Source organism: Bos javanicus, chromosome 25 (genome assembly GCF_032452875.1).
Source record: "Bos javanicus breed banteng chromosome 25, ARS-OSU_banteng_1.0, whole genome shotgun sequence".
NCBI lineage: Eukaryota > Metazoa > Chordata > Mammalia > Artiodactyla > Bovidae > Bos > Bos javanicus.
In genome coordinates, this window is record NC_083892.1 from 20,734,492 (window position 1) to 20,752,473 (window position 17,982).

Below are 17,982 nucleotides of genomic sequence, written 5' to 3' on the forward strand. Positions count from 1 at the left end.
ACCCAGCTGTGTGTGCAGGAAAGATGCGGAGGGACAGGCGTCTGAGTGGCTGGAGCTGAGTGAGAACGCTAGACAGGAGGGACCTATGCTGTCATCTGGCAAGTCCACATCTTGGCAACATGCAAACTGTCCACCTAAGTACATGGCCACCCAGCCCAGCACTCCTGGTAAAGAAGCAGGCTGTTTGTTTTTTCATTTTCAACACATCGTGAACAGATACTCTTTTATAAGATACAGCAAGAACGTCATGACAATATCCAATAGTTTTGACAGTTTCTACAGCAACGCTCTGTTCCTGTACTGAGCGCGTCATAAACTGCCACAAAGCTGCCAGGTCTATGGAGCACAGCTGGAGCACGGCCGGCCTCACGAACTCCTGGCAGGGAAGGCGCTGGCTCAGGAGGCAGCTGCTCCACTTTCAGTCTGTTATAGAGTTCGTCCTCAGATTAAGATGAAATTACTCTCCCTGCAATTTCCAGTCTCTAATTCTGCTTTTTAGTTAAAAGAAGTCCAAATCCTCATCCACAAGATGAAATGGATGAAAATACCTATCAGATCTTCACTTTAGGTCTCCTTTGTCAAAACACATTCAGCCGTGCCAGGATTTCCAGATGCACCATCCACAATCCACACTCTCTGCCTGTGCCCCTCGATGTCAGTCTCTTAACAGTGAACATCCAAGGTGATGAGGAGAGAAGGGCTGTCACCACCTGAGACCTGGACACTGTTTCCAAAGCATCCTTAGGCAGCCAACAGCACTGACATTCGCAAATGCTGTTGACCATCACTACTGAGCTTGCAGACAGCCTGACCCCAAAATTATCACCACACAGCCTAAGTTTGACCTGCTCCTCTTTCCTATCTGAACTGTTATTTCTGGACCCAATGACTGAGCTTCCCAAGGAACACTCACTCATTCATTGCAGGATATATTTATTGAAAGCCTTCTGTGGAAGCGCTGGATCCTGCAGTACTTGCTAGGGTTATTTTACGACCAGGACAAAGTCTCTTACCTGCCATGCCCCACCACATCGGCCTCATTTCTGTTTCTCAACCTTTCTTCTACCCCAGGGCCTTAGCTTCTTTATTTACTTGTTTATCCCCACTACACTGTAACAGCCTGAGGGCAAAACTGCTGTCTGTCTTGGTCCCTGCTATAACCCCAGGCCAAGCACAGGACCTGGCACATAGTATGCACTCAACAAACAGGTACTGAATGAACAAATCCTGATTACAAGATCAGTGAGATGTTTTGTAGAATACCAATGTTGTCATCTGGGCTTCCCTGATAGCTCAGTTGGTAAAGAATCCGCCTGCAATGCAGGAGACTTGGTTCGATTCGTTGTCATCTACTGAAAGTGAAAGTGAAGTTATGTCCAACTCTTTGCGAGCCCATGGACTACAGCCCACCAGGCTCCTATGTCCATGGGATTTTCCAGGCAATAGTACTGGAATGGATTGCCCTTTCATTCTCCAGGGGATCTTCCCAACCCAGGGATTGAACCCGGGTCTCCTGCATTGTAGACAGATGGTTTACCGTCTGAGCCACCAGGGAAGTCCCCATCTAGTAGATCTGCCCAACTTTAAGCTTTGCTGCTGCTGCTGCTGCTGCTACGTCACTTCAGTCGAATCCGACTCTGTGTGACCCCATGGACGGCCTCCCACCAGGCTCCTCTGTCCCTGGGATTCTCCAGGCAAGAACACTGGAGTGGGTTGCCATTTCCTTCTCCAATGCATGAAAGTGAAAAGTGAAAGTGAAGTCACTCAGTCGTGTCCGACTCTTAGCGACCTCATGGACTGCAGCCTACCAGGCTCCTCCGTCCACGGGATGTTCCAGGCAAGAGTACTGGAGTGGGGTGCCATTGCCTTCTCCGACTTTAAGCTTTGAACATCTCCCCCCCCCCCAAAAAAAAAAGGTAAATAGGATAAGGGGCTACACAGAGCATGTAATCAGTCAGGTTCAATGTCAATCGTTTTATATACGCCCAAGATTAATATGTCTAATGAAAAAATAGTAAAGGAACTAGCTATTAACTGAGTGGAGGAGAAAAGGCTTAGTAAGAAGATGAAAACTATTTTCAAACATCTGAAGGATAAACAAGTAGAAGAAAACGAAGACCCATTCTCAATTGTTCTTAATGACCTGAGAGTTTGCCTGTGCGTTGTAGCAACTGAGGACGTATTTCAAGGTAACATCAGTCACCATCAGAGATATCCAAAGAAGAAATAGTGTCTCTGACAAACAGCAGCTGGACAATCATCTATTTGAAATTAGCAGAAGAACTCAATCATTAGAAAAAAGCTTTAAAGTCCCCTCCAACTCTGAAATTCCATGATTCCCTACATGCAAGAATGAGTAGTAACAATCAGTAGTTGGAATTATGATCCTAAACATCAACTCAAAATCAGATGAACTCTAAGTGCTCTCATCAAGGTTTCTCAAGGTGTCTAAACCTGAAAAGGCTTAAAAACCACACAGCACTGTTGCACGGTGAGCAGCAAGAGTGCTTCAGTTCCTTGGTTCTGACTGCTACTGTAATGTCTGTTCTTTTCCTCTACACTGAAAGGGCTATTGATGTATCCTTTTAAAAGTATTGAGAAAGTCAGCACATTATATTAGCTGCATGAAAGGGAATGAATGATCCAGAATATCCCTCCATAAATTTGCTTTATCATGAACTACAGTCGCACCTAACTAAAGATCTCCAAGTTAGTGGTAGTTTTCTAACTGTGTGTTTAATACAGGGTTTTCATCCCAGAATAATAACAGAAGGATTTTTACCAAACTGCAAAGGAAAAGGCACTTTAGCTTTGTCAACGAATCAAAATACACAGAGATGGACAGGGAAACACTTACTGACATGGCCAAAACATCTCTATATACTAAGATTCATGCTAAACTTGCTGATGTTTAACAGAAGCAGCAGTAGATTCCTCTTGGTCATTAACAAAAAAGATAAACATAGTGACCCCTTCATGGTTGAGACCATGGAGATGAAACATAAACCCGAAACTACGTAAGCTTAATCAGAGGTCTTGTTTTGGATGATGGGACATGCCATCCTGACGTGGAAAAAGAAAAGAAAAAGATGCATATATCCTTATATGCAATGTGCCATTAGAATACAAAAATTCAGAAGTGAATTCTGGCTTTTTAAAAATAAGAGTGCAGGGGAGAGAGAAAATAGTAAAGGCTGAAAGAAAATTCACTAAAGATGGAGTTTTAAAAGTAATAAAACTTTACAAAATAGTGTGGCTGTGACTTAAAGGGTATACTATTGTTAATCAAAAGGGAACTGACTCCTTTGCCTTAAATGCTCTTGCAAAAGAAGGCCTAGTAGCTTTGCACAGAGCTAAGAGCAAGGTGGAAAAGCTGACTCTGGCCTGTGGTGGGATAGCTCTAAATTCTTTTGATGACCCGAATCCTGACTGTTTGGGACATGCTGAACTTGTCCATGACTACACACTGGGAGAAGACAAGTTCGCCTTTATTGAGAAATGCAACATCTGTGACATTACCGGTCAAAGGACAAAATAAGCACACACTCATGCAAATCAAAGAGGCAATAAAAGATGGCTGGAGGGCTGTTACAAAGGCTGTCGATGATGGCTGTGTCACCCCCAGTGCTGGTGCAGTGGGCGTGGCAATGGCAGATGACAGCCTTAATTGTGTACAAGTCCAGTGTGTAAGGGGCAGGGCCCAACTCGGGAGTCCAAGTATTGCTGATGAATTGCTCACTATTCACGAGGTTCCTGCTCAGAACTTGGGTTTTGACCTTCAGGAAACACCAGTTTAAGTTCAACCAGAATATTCAGAATCAGGTCAGCTTGTGGGTGCGGACTTGAATGCAGACGAGCCAATGGAAGGCATATGAGATGACCGCTATGTAAAGAATCAGCTTCATCACTCCTGCACTGTAACTGCCACCAACATTCTCCTGGTTGATGAGTTTGTGAGAGCTGAGATGTCTCCTCTAAAAGCAAAGTAGAACTGAAGCTTCCCTTGTATCATCTGAATCATGAAGACTCTATAGAGTGATCCTAAGAATATAGGTATGGAATTTTGATCCAAGCCTCAAATGAAAGGAATTTTCTTTTTTCATATGAAAAAATAAGACAACACTGGCACCTATTCAAATTCTGAAGTTTTGAAATTACAGTGTATTTTAAACTGCTCTGAATTATACACACATACAGCAGGCTATATTTATCCAATGAACAGGATGTTTAGCTTAACTTAGTTACATAAAAATGTTAGATAAGCATATGTTATCTACCTTGCTATTAAATATTCCTGTTGAAAACACACACACAGTCAAGGGTCCCATCCACTCTCTCAATTACCGAATCCCTATAACCTGCAAAGCACCATGCTAAGTGGTCTAAACCATGCTGTTCTACACTGTGCAGATTTACATCTGTATCTACACTGTCCAAAGCAAGAGCAACCAGCCACAGTGTTTCCTGAGCCCGTGAAATGAATTTTCAATTTTAATTAATTTTAATAAGTCCTGGCATCCATGTTCTCACTACCAAAAAGTTGAGAACCACTGATCTAGTTACAAAGGAAAATAATTTAATGTCAAAGTTAAAACCAAAAAATAACTTAATCATTAACCATTAAAAAGGAGGAAAAAAAGAACTATACAAAGGTTGGTGTCTAGAGCATTTTTTTCCAGAAACTCCAGAAATTTATACTGCTTTTTGTTAAAGCCGTAAAAGGATTAACACTAAGACGCATCACATGTGCAGAACCTACATAAATGCAACCACTTCCTGAGGCCTCTCGGGCGCAATCTGCTCTTCTCCAGGGCCATCCCAGCCTGGTGCCTCCCTACTACCCCCATCACCCAGCAGACGCTGCCCACCCTTACCCGCTCCTCTTTGGTGTAGAGTTGGAAACACTGGGATAAAGTGCAGGTCTGAGGCTGGTGGTGACGCTCCTTCTGCAGCCGGACGCTCTCTGCATCAGGGATATACTCATCCTCAGTATTTACAAACAAACTGCAACGAGGGGCGGAAGAGCATGTGCCAGGCGGTCAGGCGAAACTGACACAAGAACAAAATCAGCGGCTGCACAGCACGACTCTAACTCAAAACTGAAAAGATCACTATGTAAGACAGCAAAGGGGCAATCCAACTCTTCTAGGATCCAAAACGTTCTTGAAAAGTTCTCAATCTAAAACATCATTTTCAAGAAATAATTTGCAGTTGGTTTTTCTGGGCCTGGCCACACACTATGCTGATTAATTCATATATTCTTATCCTTTTGTATTAAAGGGCATGCCTTTGGTGTAACTTGCTAGAGTTAATGGGCCTGTAATAATAATCAAAGTAATTTGAATATATACCTTCTGTCTCATTAGCAGTAAATAAATGTTCTAAGATTTGGGGATCCAGACAACAGAATGTATAGGAGAGAAATAATACATCGCTTAAATAAAGGATTAGCAACACACTTGGATAGTTAGCTAAAGAAAACAGAGGTTTGTGTTTCAGCTAATTTGAAAGCTCAAACGTATGCTATTAAAATAACCATCAAGACAACTGACTATATAAACACTAAGTCAGAAAATACTTACAAATCTTTTGTCTCCTTGTCCCATTCTACTACTAATTTCACATGAGCAGTACCGCCTGGTCCACAAGATTTTAGTGCCCTATAGGATAGAGAAGAGAGTCACACATTACTTTCTAAATAAATGATTTTAATTAAATATTCAAACCGTCTGAAATCATAGTGTGATTGCTGAAAATCTTTGTCATTGGTTCCCATCAGAAAAGGTTTTATAACCTCATATTTAATGATTTGACTACAACTGGACTGAAAAATCCTTAAATTAAAATATTCAACATGGAAATAAAGATACGGCAAGAAATTTAGTACCACACTATAAGGTTATCCATGTAACTCTTAGAGGGTATGACCTTTCCAATTTTTGTCTAATTTTTCATCAAACCAGAGACTAGACAACAACCTCTTTGAGAACCAAGTCTGCCTCTCTCCACCTCCCTCCATACACCGTGGCTGGTCCCGGGACTGTGCCCACACCGATGTAAACTGTGCCTTCCTGCAAGGGACCCCTCAAGTTTTACCTCATTTATTGCCCCTGAGCTCCTTGGCTCCTCAGTCATCTTCTGAAACACTCAGCATTAACAGTCAATATTACTTCTCAAGTACTTTTTATTTTTTGCAATGTTTTAGATCATTATATAATCTGTTAACTCTAATTTCTAAAGCCAAACAGTGAATTCCTTTCGAACAGAACTATGTTGTATACTTTTTTGGAATCCTGAAATGCAGGCACTTCAATATTTATTGGAAAAGGCATTATAATAGAGGCAGTACTGTGTTTTATATGTATCCATATATGTGTAGTGTGTCTATGTACACATATGTCTATTATTTTATTAATACAGTAGAGTGTTGCAAGAGGACAGAAGTGTATAGAAAGCACAGAAGTAGCACGGGAAGAGACTAATTCTGGGGGCAAACAGGGGGAGGGGACAGTGTGAAGAGAGGCCAAAGGGAAGGAATTATCAACAGAGAGGCTGCATGTGGGAAGGCGTATGTAAACCCGTGCTGTTACGTTCAATCAACCCTCAGCACTTTGATGCTGCCGAAGGTCTGAGACAGTGGGGAGAAGGATGAGGCCTGACAGAACAGAAGCAGTCAGGGTTGAAACTGTAGAGAAACTGGGCTTATCATTTAAGGATTTCAAGGAGGAAACTGTTATGATTAGAATTCTACTTTGGAAAACTTCAATCATGGTGAATATGCAAGTGTAATTCATCTATCATCCTGAGACTTAGACCAATTTAGTTTCCTAACATAAGTATTCTAGGTTTTCCTGATTCTAAAAATGATCATAAGACATATTCCACTCAAATATGAATCAAAAGTAAAGTAAGGGTTTACTTTCTAAATGAGCCTGAAGAACCTACCACTCTTCTATGGAAATTACATCAGACATCACTAGAAATTTACACACAAGCATACCTGAAATCCTAGAAGGTAATTTTTTTTTTTTTTTACCTTTCTACTGTCGGGTGGCACAGAGGTTGCTCCTCCTGGGGCAGCAAGTACGTTATTCCCACAACACTGACCACACGCAAACTGAACGGACACACCTGCATCAAACGGCAAAGGCGAGTCAGGTTGGGTTTCTCCTCCAGGGCATGCGATTCACAGGGGCATTTCCCAACCAGGTTAGCGGGAAAGCAAACTGTTCTACAAAACACTTCTCTGCGATATTCCGTGAGGTTGCCGAGCCACTCTAACACACTTTATATATGACTGACCCAAATGCAATTTACATATCAAATGTTATGCAAGACAAGTAACATGCTGCTTTAGCTTAACATTAAGTTTTCCACAGATACCTTAACAAAGTAGTCAGAATTTTGAAAATATATAGTTTGTCTACAAAATCTCTCTCTCTACAAAAGCGGGTCACGTGCTAAACTTTATTAGACAAACGTAAAGGAATACCCGGCAGTTCACAGAAAACCTTGCAAGAGCCAGCTCCCTTCATAAAATGAGGGATAAGTTCTCAGTCTGGAAAACCTGAATGTAGATTCTGCTAAGGAGCTTTTCTCCGGGGCTCCCCAACACTCCAGCACAGTGGCTAGTCTTCCCTAAGGTCAAAGGTCTGAACTCCCCATCTCACTGTGGTGACTGTTTCTGCAGGGGGTACACACACGCTGTTCTGGAGTGTCAAAAGGCTTACACACCTGAATGCAAACTGTGGGCCTCAAGAAGTACTTCATCTTCTCCAAGATTTCCTTCTGCAGAAGGTCCCATGCTATTGTCTTCTCTAAGTGCAGCACAAAAGGAAGTCCAAATCTGACATACATAAACAACTGTCATCACCTTAAAAAGTATGACAATTCTCTCAATACTGTAACTCCTTTTTCACGATCTTTTTAAATAGAATCACAACACAATTAGTTTTAGGGCAGTTTTCAAAAGAAAGCAAATAGGAAATTTAACACTCTTAAGTGGATGAAAAGAGTCAGAAGAGAAACTGAGATTTGTAAATGAAATTTAACAACTTACACACCAAAATGCTTCCAAAAAAGTATGGTACCATGATATTAGGTAGTAAGATGACAGAATTAGTGGAGACAGTGAGGAAGGCAGGTGGGTGTGGACGTGTGTCTGGCAAATAGCATGGATCAAACGCGTAAGGGGTTAGGTGCCAGAGGAATAGACAGAGAGGGCTGGGAGGTCTAGCAGGGACGGCCATATCCTGGTGGTCTGACGAGGAAGACACTGGCAAGCAAGTGACACTAAAAGTCAGCTCCAGTCAAGGGGAGAAGCCACGTGGCCCCTGCCAGGTTTCCTATCCCACGCTGAACTCACAGGTGTTAGAGAATGAGAGACAGAGCTGTGGTTCTCAGCCATGCGTACAGGCTGGTATCAGCAAGGGAACTTTAAAATACAGTGATGCCCATGAGATTCTGCTGTAATCACTCTGGTCTGTGGTTTAAGTACTGAGACTGTTTTAGGGCACCCCCCCCCAGGTAGTTCTAAGATGCAGCCACGGTGGGGAGCACTGGTCTAGCCTTAACTCTCACCCAAGCCTCAGCCGTTCAGATCTACTTGCTGTTGCCCTGAATGCATCCAATTCACACCCTGAACAGGCAGTCAATTCCCTCAGCCTGGAAAAGCCTTGTCACTCTTAAGCTATTTCCTACTCAACCATATAAGGACTCAGTGGCACCCGTGGCTGCATTCCCTGAGCTCTGTGGACCAAGCACTGCTGCTGCTGCTGCTGCTAAGTCGCTTCAGTCGTGTCCGACTCTGTGCGACCCCATAGATGGCAGCCCACCAGGCTTCCCCGTCCCTGGGATTCTCCAGGCACTACTGCATTGCAAATACCACCTGCTTATTCTGCCTCCACCAACAGACTGTGTTATCTGATAGCAGGCACTATGACTGACTTATCTTACTAGCCCAAAGAGCCGATGCCTAGAAAACAGTAGATGCTGAATGAATGAATGAACAAATGAATACACAGACTGACCCTGACTTAGGCCAAAGCAGAGGTGCTAATGTCACTGAGAAACCTGCTCCTAACAAGTACCAGTTTATTCACAGTAGTACTCAACAGTAAGCCTACCTGCCTAAAAACAACTGTGATGTGAAATACATTATAAGCATGATGTGTAAATCGGCAGCCATATTGTTCATATGACGATGTCTCTACTTTTAAGAGACCAGCATCATGAAAGGGATTCCATAAGTCCTTTATTTTATATAAATCTGATGAGCTGCCTTTCCTTCTGTCCTTAAACATGCCAAGCTCCTCCTAATCTCAGCATCTTTTCAAAAAAATTTTTATTCCAGTATAGTTAATTAACAATGTTGTGTTTCAGGTGTACAGCAAAATGAATCAGTTTTACATATGCATATATCCACTCAGTTTTGAATCCTTTTCCCACATAGGCTAGAGTATTGAGTAGAACTCTGTGTTACACAGTAGGTCCTTATTAGCTATCTATTTTATAAACATATTGATAGTTGTATGTGTATGTCAATCCCAATCTCCCAATTTATTCCTCCCCTTCCCTTTCAGCCAGTAATACCTGGAGAAAACTCTAATCCAAAAAGATGCATGCACCCCAATATTCATTGCAGCACATCTGCAATAGCCAAGAATGGAAGCAATTTAAATGTCCATGGACTGGATAAAGATGTAGTATATGCATACAATGGAATATTACTCAGCCATAATCTCAGCACCTTTGTACTCAATGTCCCCTCTTCATGCGATCCTTTCCCCAGAGGCTCACATAGCTCACAACTTCTCACTTGGCTTGGCCCAGCTACCGCCTCCTCAGGGAGGCCCTCCCTCACTTTCCTCATTAATGTAGTTTTGCCAGATGGCACCCCACTCCAGTACTCTTGCCTGGAAAATCCCATGGACGGAGGAGCCTGGTGGGCTGCAGCCCATGGGGTGGCTAAGAGTCGGACACGACTGAGTGACTTCACTTTCACTTTTCACTTTCATGCATTGGAAAAGGAAATGGCAACCCACTCCAGTATTATTGCCTGGAGAATCCCAGGGACGGGGGAGCCTGGTGGGCTGCCGTCTATGGGGTCGCACAGAGTCGGACACGACTGAAGCGACTTAGCAGCAGCAGCCAGACCCCCACCAGTGCATTCTATCATACCAGCATGTTTTAATATCTTCAAAGTAACAGTGACTGTCTGAAATTAAATGCTTACTTGTCTTTAGTGGCTCTGGCCTAACTAGGTTGCAAGCACCAAGAGAACACAGATCCTGCTGTACCCCTAGTGTTTAGAATAGTGCCCAACACACAACAAACACTCGCTAATGAACATCATAAATATACAAATCAACACATTTTGCATTTATGTTATTTTCCATTCTTAAATAAGAAACTTATTTCAAAGCAACATTTTAAAAGGTTAATATAAATGCTACTCTAATATTAGAAACACTGTATCCTTCCTCCCTGAAACACATCCATATGTTGTTATTACTCAAGTTACATTACTAGTGTGATAAAGTTACTTTAAAAAGACAGTCTAAAACTCCCATAAATCCTTAGAGAGGGAAACAGATTTAACAGAGATTTCTAACTTCCAAATGTCTGACTAAATACAGCTGAATGAATAGTGGTGCCATTTGCCGAGACAGGAAATGATGGGAGGGGTCAGGTTTATAGGCAAAGACAATGAGTTCAGCTTGGAACACAAGACTGAGGTGCACATGCCATCCAAGCAGCTTGGTTAAGATTTTTTTTTAAGCTGTAAAGAAAGTAGCTGGATACAGGTCTAGAAGTCTAGAGCTCCAGGAGGATCTTGAGCTGAAAATACAGATAAGAAATGTGCCCCTGAAAACTATGTGAGCTTGAAAGCCATCCTAACTCAGATCTTATCATCCTAATTTTATATTCTCCCCGTGTCAACCCCTCAGATCAGGTCAACTTATACACATGCTCTTCCTAAAATATCAGAATCAAAAATTAAGTACTCAAGAGTAAGGATTTTTTAATCCCTACTTTATAAAATATTTGAAAATGTTAGGCTTTTAAAGTCTCAATACTCATTGGAAAGTAAGTTGCTTGTCACCTTTTCCCTTGCTGCCCCGTGCAGGCTCGGTTACAGACTAACAGAACGATCTTGTCGCTTCCTGCTCTTGAGGGGGGCAAGTCCGCTTTCCCCTGCTTTGCTGCGGCTTGTGTAGAAGACAGTCTACAGTGATCCAAGCCAAACTTCAAGTGGTTTAGGTTGTTGTTTAAGTGAATTCCTAAAATAAAATGAAAACTTACTTTATCTCTTCAAATGTCTTTATTATTTCATTATAAAAAATTTACGCATCAGAGAAGTTAAGTTGTCATTATGTTATTTACACTGCAACTGAATGAGGAACAAATGATTGACTTTGAGATTACTCATCCAGCCCTTAAAAAAATTCTTGGCATCCATTATATCATTTAAACTAGCCTTACCTACCTTAAAAACTGAAAATTAAAATGATTCACTCCAGTGAATATTGGTTTTAGAATGGCAAGTCTGCAGGATGACCCTCCAGGACAGACTTAAAATGAGTCCATACAACCAGCAACCAAATTTTTTTTAATAAAGACAAGTATATGTGGAACAATCTTCAATATTCCAAAGGTAGTTCCTTTTCTTTGATTTAGACCCAGGGGTCTAAGGCTCACAGCCATTATAGAACTTTAATCAACTAGACTGGATTGACCTACAATGAAGTGAACAAAAATATATGTTTGACAGGCACAGTGCTGGCCTGTGCAGGTCTTCAAAATCCAGGTCTTCGAACATGCCCCAAGGCAGAGCTATCTGTCAATCAGAGGTGCTAAGGAATTTAGCATCTAGCCAAGGTCTTACACTTAGCTCAATAACTGCTCATTTCCTTAATCCTTTGGAAGGATAGCCTAAGGAAATGATACACCAACTGGAGAAAAAAAGCCTTCCACTGCCACCACACCAAAGAAATAACAGTATTACCAGAAGGAGAATAAAATAAAAGCTGCTTTACACAAAGGTATTCATGGCAAAACTCCAGCAATAAGCTAAATACCCAGCAGTAAGCATTCAACAAATTTATTTTGGTATTAACTATGCATTTGTTGAATCTAGTTAATACCAAAATAAATTCCAAATTAATTAGAGAACATAGAAACTAGAAATAAGGAAGAATTGAATCTTCACCAAGCTAGTAGAGGAAAGAAAACCTTTTAAGCTTAAATACCATAAAGAAATCACAAAAGAGCAGCAGGTTTCACTTCATAACCATTTTAAACTTTGGTATGAGAAAATACTGAATTTGAGACAATTAATGGGCTCATTTCCTAGGTTCTTAGCAGAGGTAAGGTTGGGAAGACCTATTCTGCTAAAAGTGATCAGGATTCCTAATGAGATGAGAGGAAACACTCAGCTGCTGAAAAATCAAGCTCCACATTCAAAGTCTAGGCCCACCATTACCAGCTGTGTGACCTGGGCCCCTGACCTTACCTCTCTAAGTCTCAGCTCCCTCCCCTGTAAAATGGGGAAAAGAATAGCCTCACAGGCATCAACGAAATACTGATGAGGCCTTTGTAAAGAGCAGAGGCTTACCATATTCGCTAAGTGCTATACTCTTCCAACAAAGGCACTTATATAACCATGGACCTCACCAAATTCACTTATAAATAGAAACAGTGTTAACCCTAAGCAACTGGGAGATGAAGGGGGATTTGCGGAAAGGCTCTGACCATGTATTAGGAATTATACTCATCTTTCTGGGTACAGAAAGATGAAGCAAAATACAGTCCCAGCTACAAAGAATTTCACAGTGTGGTAGGAAGGACAGAGAAGAAACCAGCATTTCCACACAACACGCTAGTGTCAGAGATTAGCAGAAGCCACACTGGAACATGGAAGAGCAGGAGTCAGTCAGCCAATCTGGGGTTGGGGAAGTGAGGACAGGCTTTCAGCATTTTACTATAATGCAATTAAAATTAGAAAACAATTAAAAAAAAAAAAAAAAGCATATGCCTGAAAATAAAGAGAGAAAACTGGATCCTAAGCTGGCAGTGGGGAAAGCTGAGCAACCCACAATACAGAATCACCACAGGTTCAGAGACTAAAGGCCCCAGAGACCTGTGGAAGTAGAGCTAAAGAAAAGAGGAACAAGAGAATCGCCAACAGGGGCGCCAAGGCGGCTCAATAGCAAAGAAAAATCTCTTCAACAAATGGTACCGGAGCTACTGAACATTCACACGCAAAAGAATGGCACTTCACACCACACACAAAGATTAACTTCAAAAGAATCTAAGACCTAAATCTAAGAGCTAAAACTTTCTTAGAAGAAAACAGATGAATCTTCATGGTCTTGGCCTTAGTGTTGGATTCTTGGAAATGACATCAAAAGCAAAAGCAACAAAAGAAGGAAAAGAAAAACTAGACTTCATCAAAATTAAGGACTTTTATGCCTCAAAAGATAGTATCAAGGAAGTGAAAAGATAACCCACAGAATGGGAGGAAATATCTGCATCATGTATCTGACAAGGGTCTAGTACCCAGCAAACATAAAGAACACATAACTCAAAAACAAAAAGGTAAGCAAGCCAAGTTTAAAGGAGGGAAAGGTCTTGAATAGACATTTCTCTAAAGAAGAAATGGCCTAAAGCTGCATGAAAAGATGACCAACATCATTTATCATTAGGAAAATGCAAATAAAAAATCACAATGACGTATCACCTCACACTCACCAGGATGGCTAAAATAACAGCTATTGGTAAGAATGTGGAGAAACTGTAACCTTCATATATTGCTGGTGGGAAGGAAAAAATGATGCAGTTTCTATTAAAAACAGTCTGGCAATTTCTCAGAAAGTTAAACACAGAATTATCATATGACCCAGCATTTACACTTCTAGGTATATACCCCCCCCAAAAAAAACTGAAAATAGGTATTCAAATACTTGTACACGAACGGTCACAGCAGCACTACTTCGTAACAGACAAAAGGTGGAAATTCAAATGCCCATCGACAGACGAATGGATCAAGGAAATGTGGTATATACACATAACAGAATAATATTCAGTCATAAAAAGAACTGAAGGACTGATATATGCTATAATGGATGAACCTGGAAACATTATGCTAAGTGAAAGAGACAAGTCACAAAAGGCCACGTATTATATGATTCCACTCATATGAACATCTAGACTAAAAAAATCTACAGAGACAGAAAGCAGAATAGTGGCTGCTTAGGACGAGTGGGATGAGGAGATCGGAATGTGTGCTTAGGGGAGACAGAGTAGGTGTTAATGAGAGCTGCAGAAATGAATTTTCAGCAGAGCAAACAGGAGGGAAAGTATAAAAGCATGTGGCATGTTCAAGAAATAAAGAGTAAATCTGGATAGGGTACATGGGAAAGAAGATGGAATATATTAGGTTGGTGCAAACATAATTAAGGGTTTGTAGCATGAATTTGCGAGAAGGCAATGGCAACCCACTCCAGCACTCTTGCCTGGCAGATCCGTGGACGGAGGAGCCTGGTAGGCTGCAGTCCATGGGGTCGCTAAGAGTCGGGCATGACTGAGCGACTTCACTTTCACTTTTCACTTTCATGCATTGGAGGAGGAAATGGCAACCCACTCCAGTGGGCCTGGTGGGCTGCCGTCTATGGGGTCGCACAGAGTTGGACATGACTGAAGTGACTTAGCAGCAGCAGCAACAGCAGCATGAATTTTAAATCATTATAACTAGGCTCAAATATATCTTTATTAGTCAAAATAGGAACCATTATAATCAACACATTTTGCCAACAAGAAATAAGTTTGTTTATTCTTGTAGCATAAAAACTCTTGGAAAGCATTTTCTGCATCCTGTTGGTTGTGGAAGCATTTTCCCTGCAAACAGCTGTTGAGATGCTTGTCGAGTGGTAGCTGGTTGGCGAGAGGTCAAGTGAATGTGGTGGATGAGGCAAAAGTTTGTAGACCAATTCGTTCAACTTTTGAAGCGTTGATTGTGCGAAGTGTGGTCAGTTGTTGCTGTGGAGAAGAACTGGGCCCTTTCTGTTGACCAATACTGGCTGCAGGGATTGTAGTTTTCATCAATTGCTGGGCATACTTCTCAGATGTACTGGTTTCGCCGGGATTCAAAAAGCTCAAGTGGCTCAGATGGGCAGCAGACCACCACACAGTGACCATGACCTTTTTTTGGAGCAAGTTTGGCCTTGGGAAGTGCTTTGGAGCTTCTTCTCAGTCCAACCACTGAGCTGGCTGGTCGTCACCAGCTGTCATTTACAATCCACTTTTCGTCGTAAGTCACAATCTGATCAAGAAATGGCTCGTTATTGCTGTGTAGAATAAGAGAAGACAATACTTCAAAACGATGTTTTTGATTTCCAGGCAGCTCATGAGGTACCCACTTATTGCACTTTTTCACCTTTCCAATTTGCTTCATATGCTCAATGACCATAGAATGGTCAACACTGAGTTCTTCAGCAACTTCTCATGTAGTCGTAAGAAGATCAGCTTTGATGATGGCTCTCAATCGTCACTGTCAACTTCCGATGGCTGACCACTAGGCTCATCTTCTAGGCTCTCATCCTCTTTGCGAAACACCTTGAACCACTACTGCACTATTCATTTGTTAGCAGTTCCTGGGCCAAATGTGCTGTTGGTGTTGCAAATTGTCTCTGCTGCTTTACAACCCATTTTGACCTCAAATAAGAAAATTGCTCAAATTTGCTTTTTGTCTAACATGCTTTCCATAGTCTAAAATAAATATAAAATAAACAGCAAACAAAAAAACACAAAGCAAGAAACACATATTAAAATGATGTATAAAGTAACCACCACATTTATTTAGAATGTATTCCAATTTATCAAATGGACAATTTCAACAATGCAAAAACTGTGGTTACTGTTGCACCAACCTAATAGTAGAGAGGCTAGAAAAAAAGCAAAGCATTCATCCAAGATATTTAGATTTAAATGCAGACAAAAGGGACCAGGCATTCTTCCAAGGTATTTAGATTTAACTGCAGACAAAGGGGAACCACTGGGACATCAATAAGCATGTAACATGATCAGAACTCTATGTAAGAATAAGCCTGGTAGCACTGTGAAGAAATAATTGAACAGGAGAAAGCCCAGGGGTAAAGAAATTTCTAGAAAAGCCCAGTTGAGACTGGTCTGCACTGTGTCAGCAGCAGTAGAATGAACAGGAAAACTACAGAGTATTTGATCAGTTATGAATTTAAGTCAAAATCCAAGAGAAAAGTGCTTGGGCCAAGCTTGGGTGAGAAGAAGGACAGTGATACTCCACAGAAAAAACACAAGAGGAGCAAGAAAGAAACGCTCAGTGTGAGATGGCCGTGGGGCTCCAAGCAGAGATTCCAGTGGGCCGCTGAAAGTCAGGGTACGCAACCAGAAGATGAGTAGGGGCTAGAGGAGAGTTTAGTTCTAAAAATCACCAGTGCAAAAAACTGGTAAGACTGGGTAGAGCAGCAGCTCTCCAACTCTCACCTGCACCAGAATCACCTGTTAACTGACTGCCGGGCTCTGCCCCCAGCGTCTGTCACTCAGTAGGTCTGGAGGGGCACCTAAGAATTTACATTTCTCATCAGTTCCCAGGTGACACTGATGCCTTGACAACCACTGGAGTAGAGTAAAAAGAACAGAAGCCCTAGGAGCTGAAGAACCTAAGGCCAGGAACAAAGTTCTTTTCAAGAATTACCTTCTTCCAGGGAAATATGTAACCTAAAATGGATACCATCATAAAAAGATATGTTAAGTGTATTTCACCACAATTTCAAAAAATTATACCATCATACAATAAGCTAAAAGAGTAGACAGTTGTTAAACCTGCAAACCCAGGTGGTATTATGGAAACAGATGCTCATTTACCTCTTTGACTGAGAATTCCTTCAGGCCTAAATATTTCTGGAGTCTCAAAGGCAAAAATGCAGTCACTTTCATGGACTGTTTCCAGGTCGTCTGTGTCACAAAAGGAACGATGGAACCCATCATAGTACATTTCTGTTAACACAATCTAAAAACGGGAAAAATGCAAATAGTTGGGTAACTGGAAAGTCAGTAAGAATTGATCTCCTAATCCAGCTGTGAACTTCTCCAGATCAGCAGGCCTGCAGGGGAGTTGAGGGCTTGGAAACATCTCATCACGCCCGGGCGATCTGCCTTTAATAAGAGAATCTTGGAAGCACAATATCCTCTGTGGTTTTATAACAACAAACTGATTTCAGAGTGCTGGGGCACTAAATCCAGCTTTGGTGAAGAGAGTCAGCGCTTACAAAGTCTAAAGCCCTTGTTTCACAGGGAGAAGAAACTAAAGAGAGATGGAGTGACTTGCCTAAGGTTATACAACTATCCAGCCTCATAGCAATAAGAGTCTACATCTGATTCTGAGATTTTCTACCATTAAATTTTCTTCTTTTCAGATTAAAAAATGTCAAATAACCATGGAGATTTGTACTGGAAAAAAAAGTAAATCGACTCAAATGCCCAACAAAAGGAACTAGTTAACTATACTATAGTTCTACTGGAATTATAAAGTTCTTTCAAAGAATAAGCTACATATATTTGCACTAACATGGAAAGATCTCCTAAGTAAATAGTGAAAGTCAGAAAAGAAAAGTATGAGTACACGGTTCCATTTTCATAAAATAGTAAATAAAGTATATGCACAAGACAAAATATAAATGAATATACAACACAGTATTAAAGTTAATAAGCCTTAGTTCTAAGATCCTAATACAAGGTACTTTCACTTTTACTAACTTTTATTAAGCTTCTGAAATGGCTGACTACTTCATAAAGAAAGAAAAATAAAAGATGGGGAAAAAGACAATGGAGACATGTAGAGACCTCATGACATGCTCAGCAGCCCCGTCCAGTGAAAAAGTACTGGGCCAGGCCTCAAGAGGTTCCAGTTCCGGCCTGCCACCAACCAGCCCCGTGACCCTGAAC

At 41.3% G+C, this 17,982-nt stretch overlaps 1 protein-coding gene and 1 pseudogene across 2 annotated transcripts in view; one reads left to right on the forward strand and one right to left on the reverse strand.

Annotated features, from left to right (window-relative positions):
- The window catches only part of USP31 (ubiquitin specific peptidase 31), an 83,477-nt gene that overhangs the window by 21,627 nt on the left and 43,868 nt on the right, over positions 1 to 17,982 (reverse strand). For both annotated transcript variants that reach the window (XM_061401410.1, XM_061401412.1), the window contains exons 6-11: positions 16,903 to 17,047; positions 11,105 to 11,282; positions 7,735 to 7,846; positions 7,037 to 7,131; positions 5,583 to 5,660; positions 4,875 to 5,004 (exon numbers count right to left, since the gene is read on the reverse strand). In XM_061401410.1, the coding sequence (XP_061257394.1) occupies positions 4,875 to 5,004; positions 5,583 to 5,660; positions 7,037 to 7,131; positions 7,735 to 7,846; positions 11,105 to 11,282; positions 16,903 to 17,047 (738 nt within the window). The remainder of the gene's footprint in view (positions 1 to 4,874; positions 5,005 to 5,582; positions 5,661 to 7,036; positions 7,132 to 7,734; positions 7,847 to 11,104; positions 11,283 to 16,902; positions 17,048 to 17,982) is intronic.
- On the forward strand, positions 2,823 to 3,989 carry LOC133237967 (T-complex protein 1 subunit zeta-like; annotated as a pseudogene).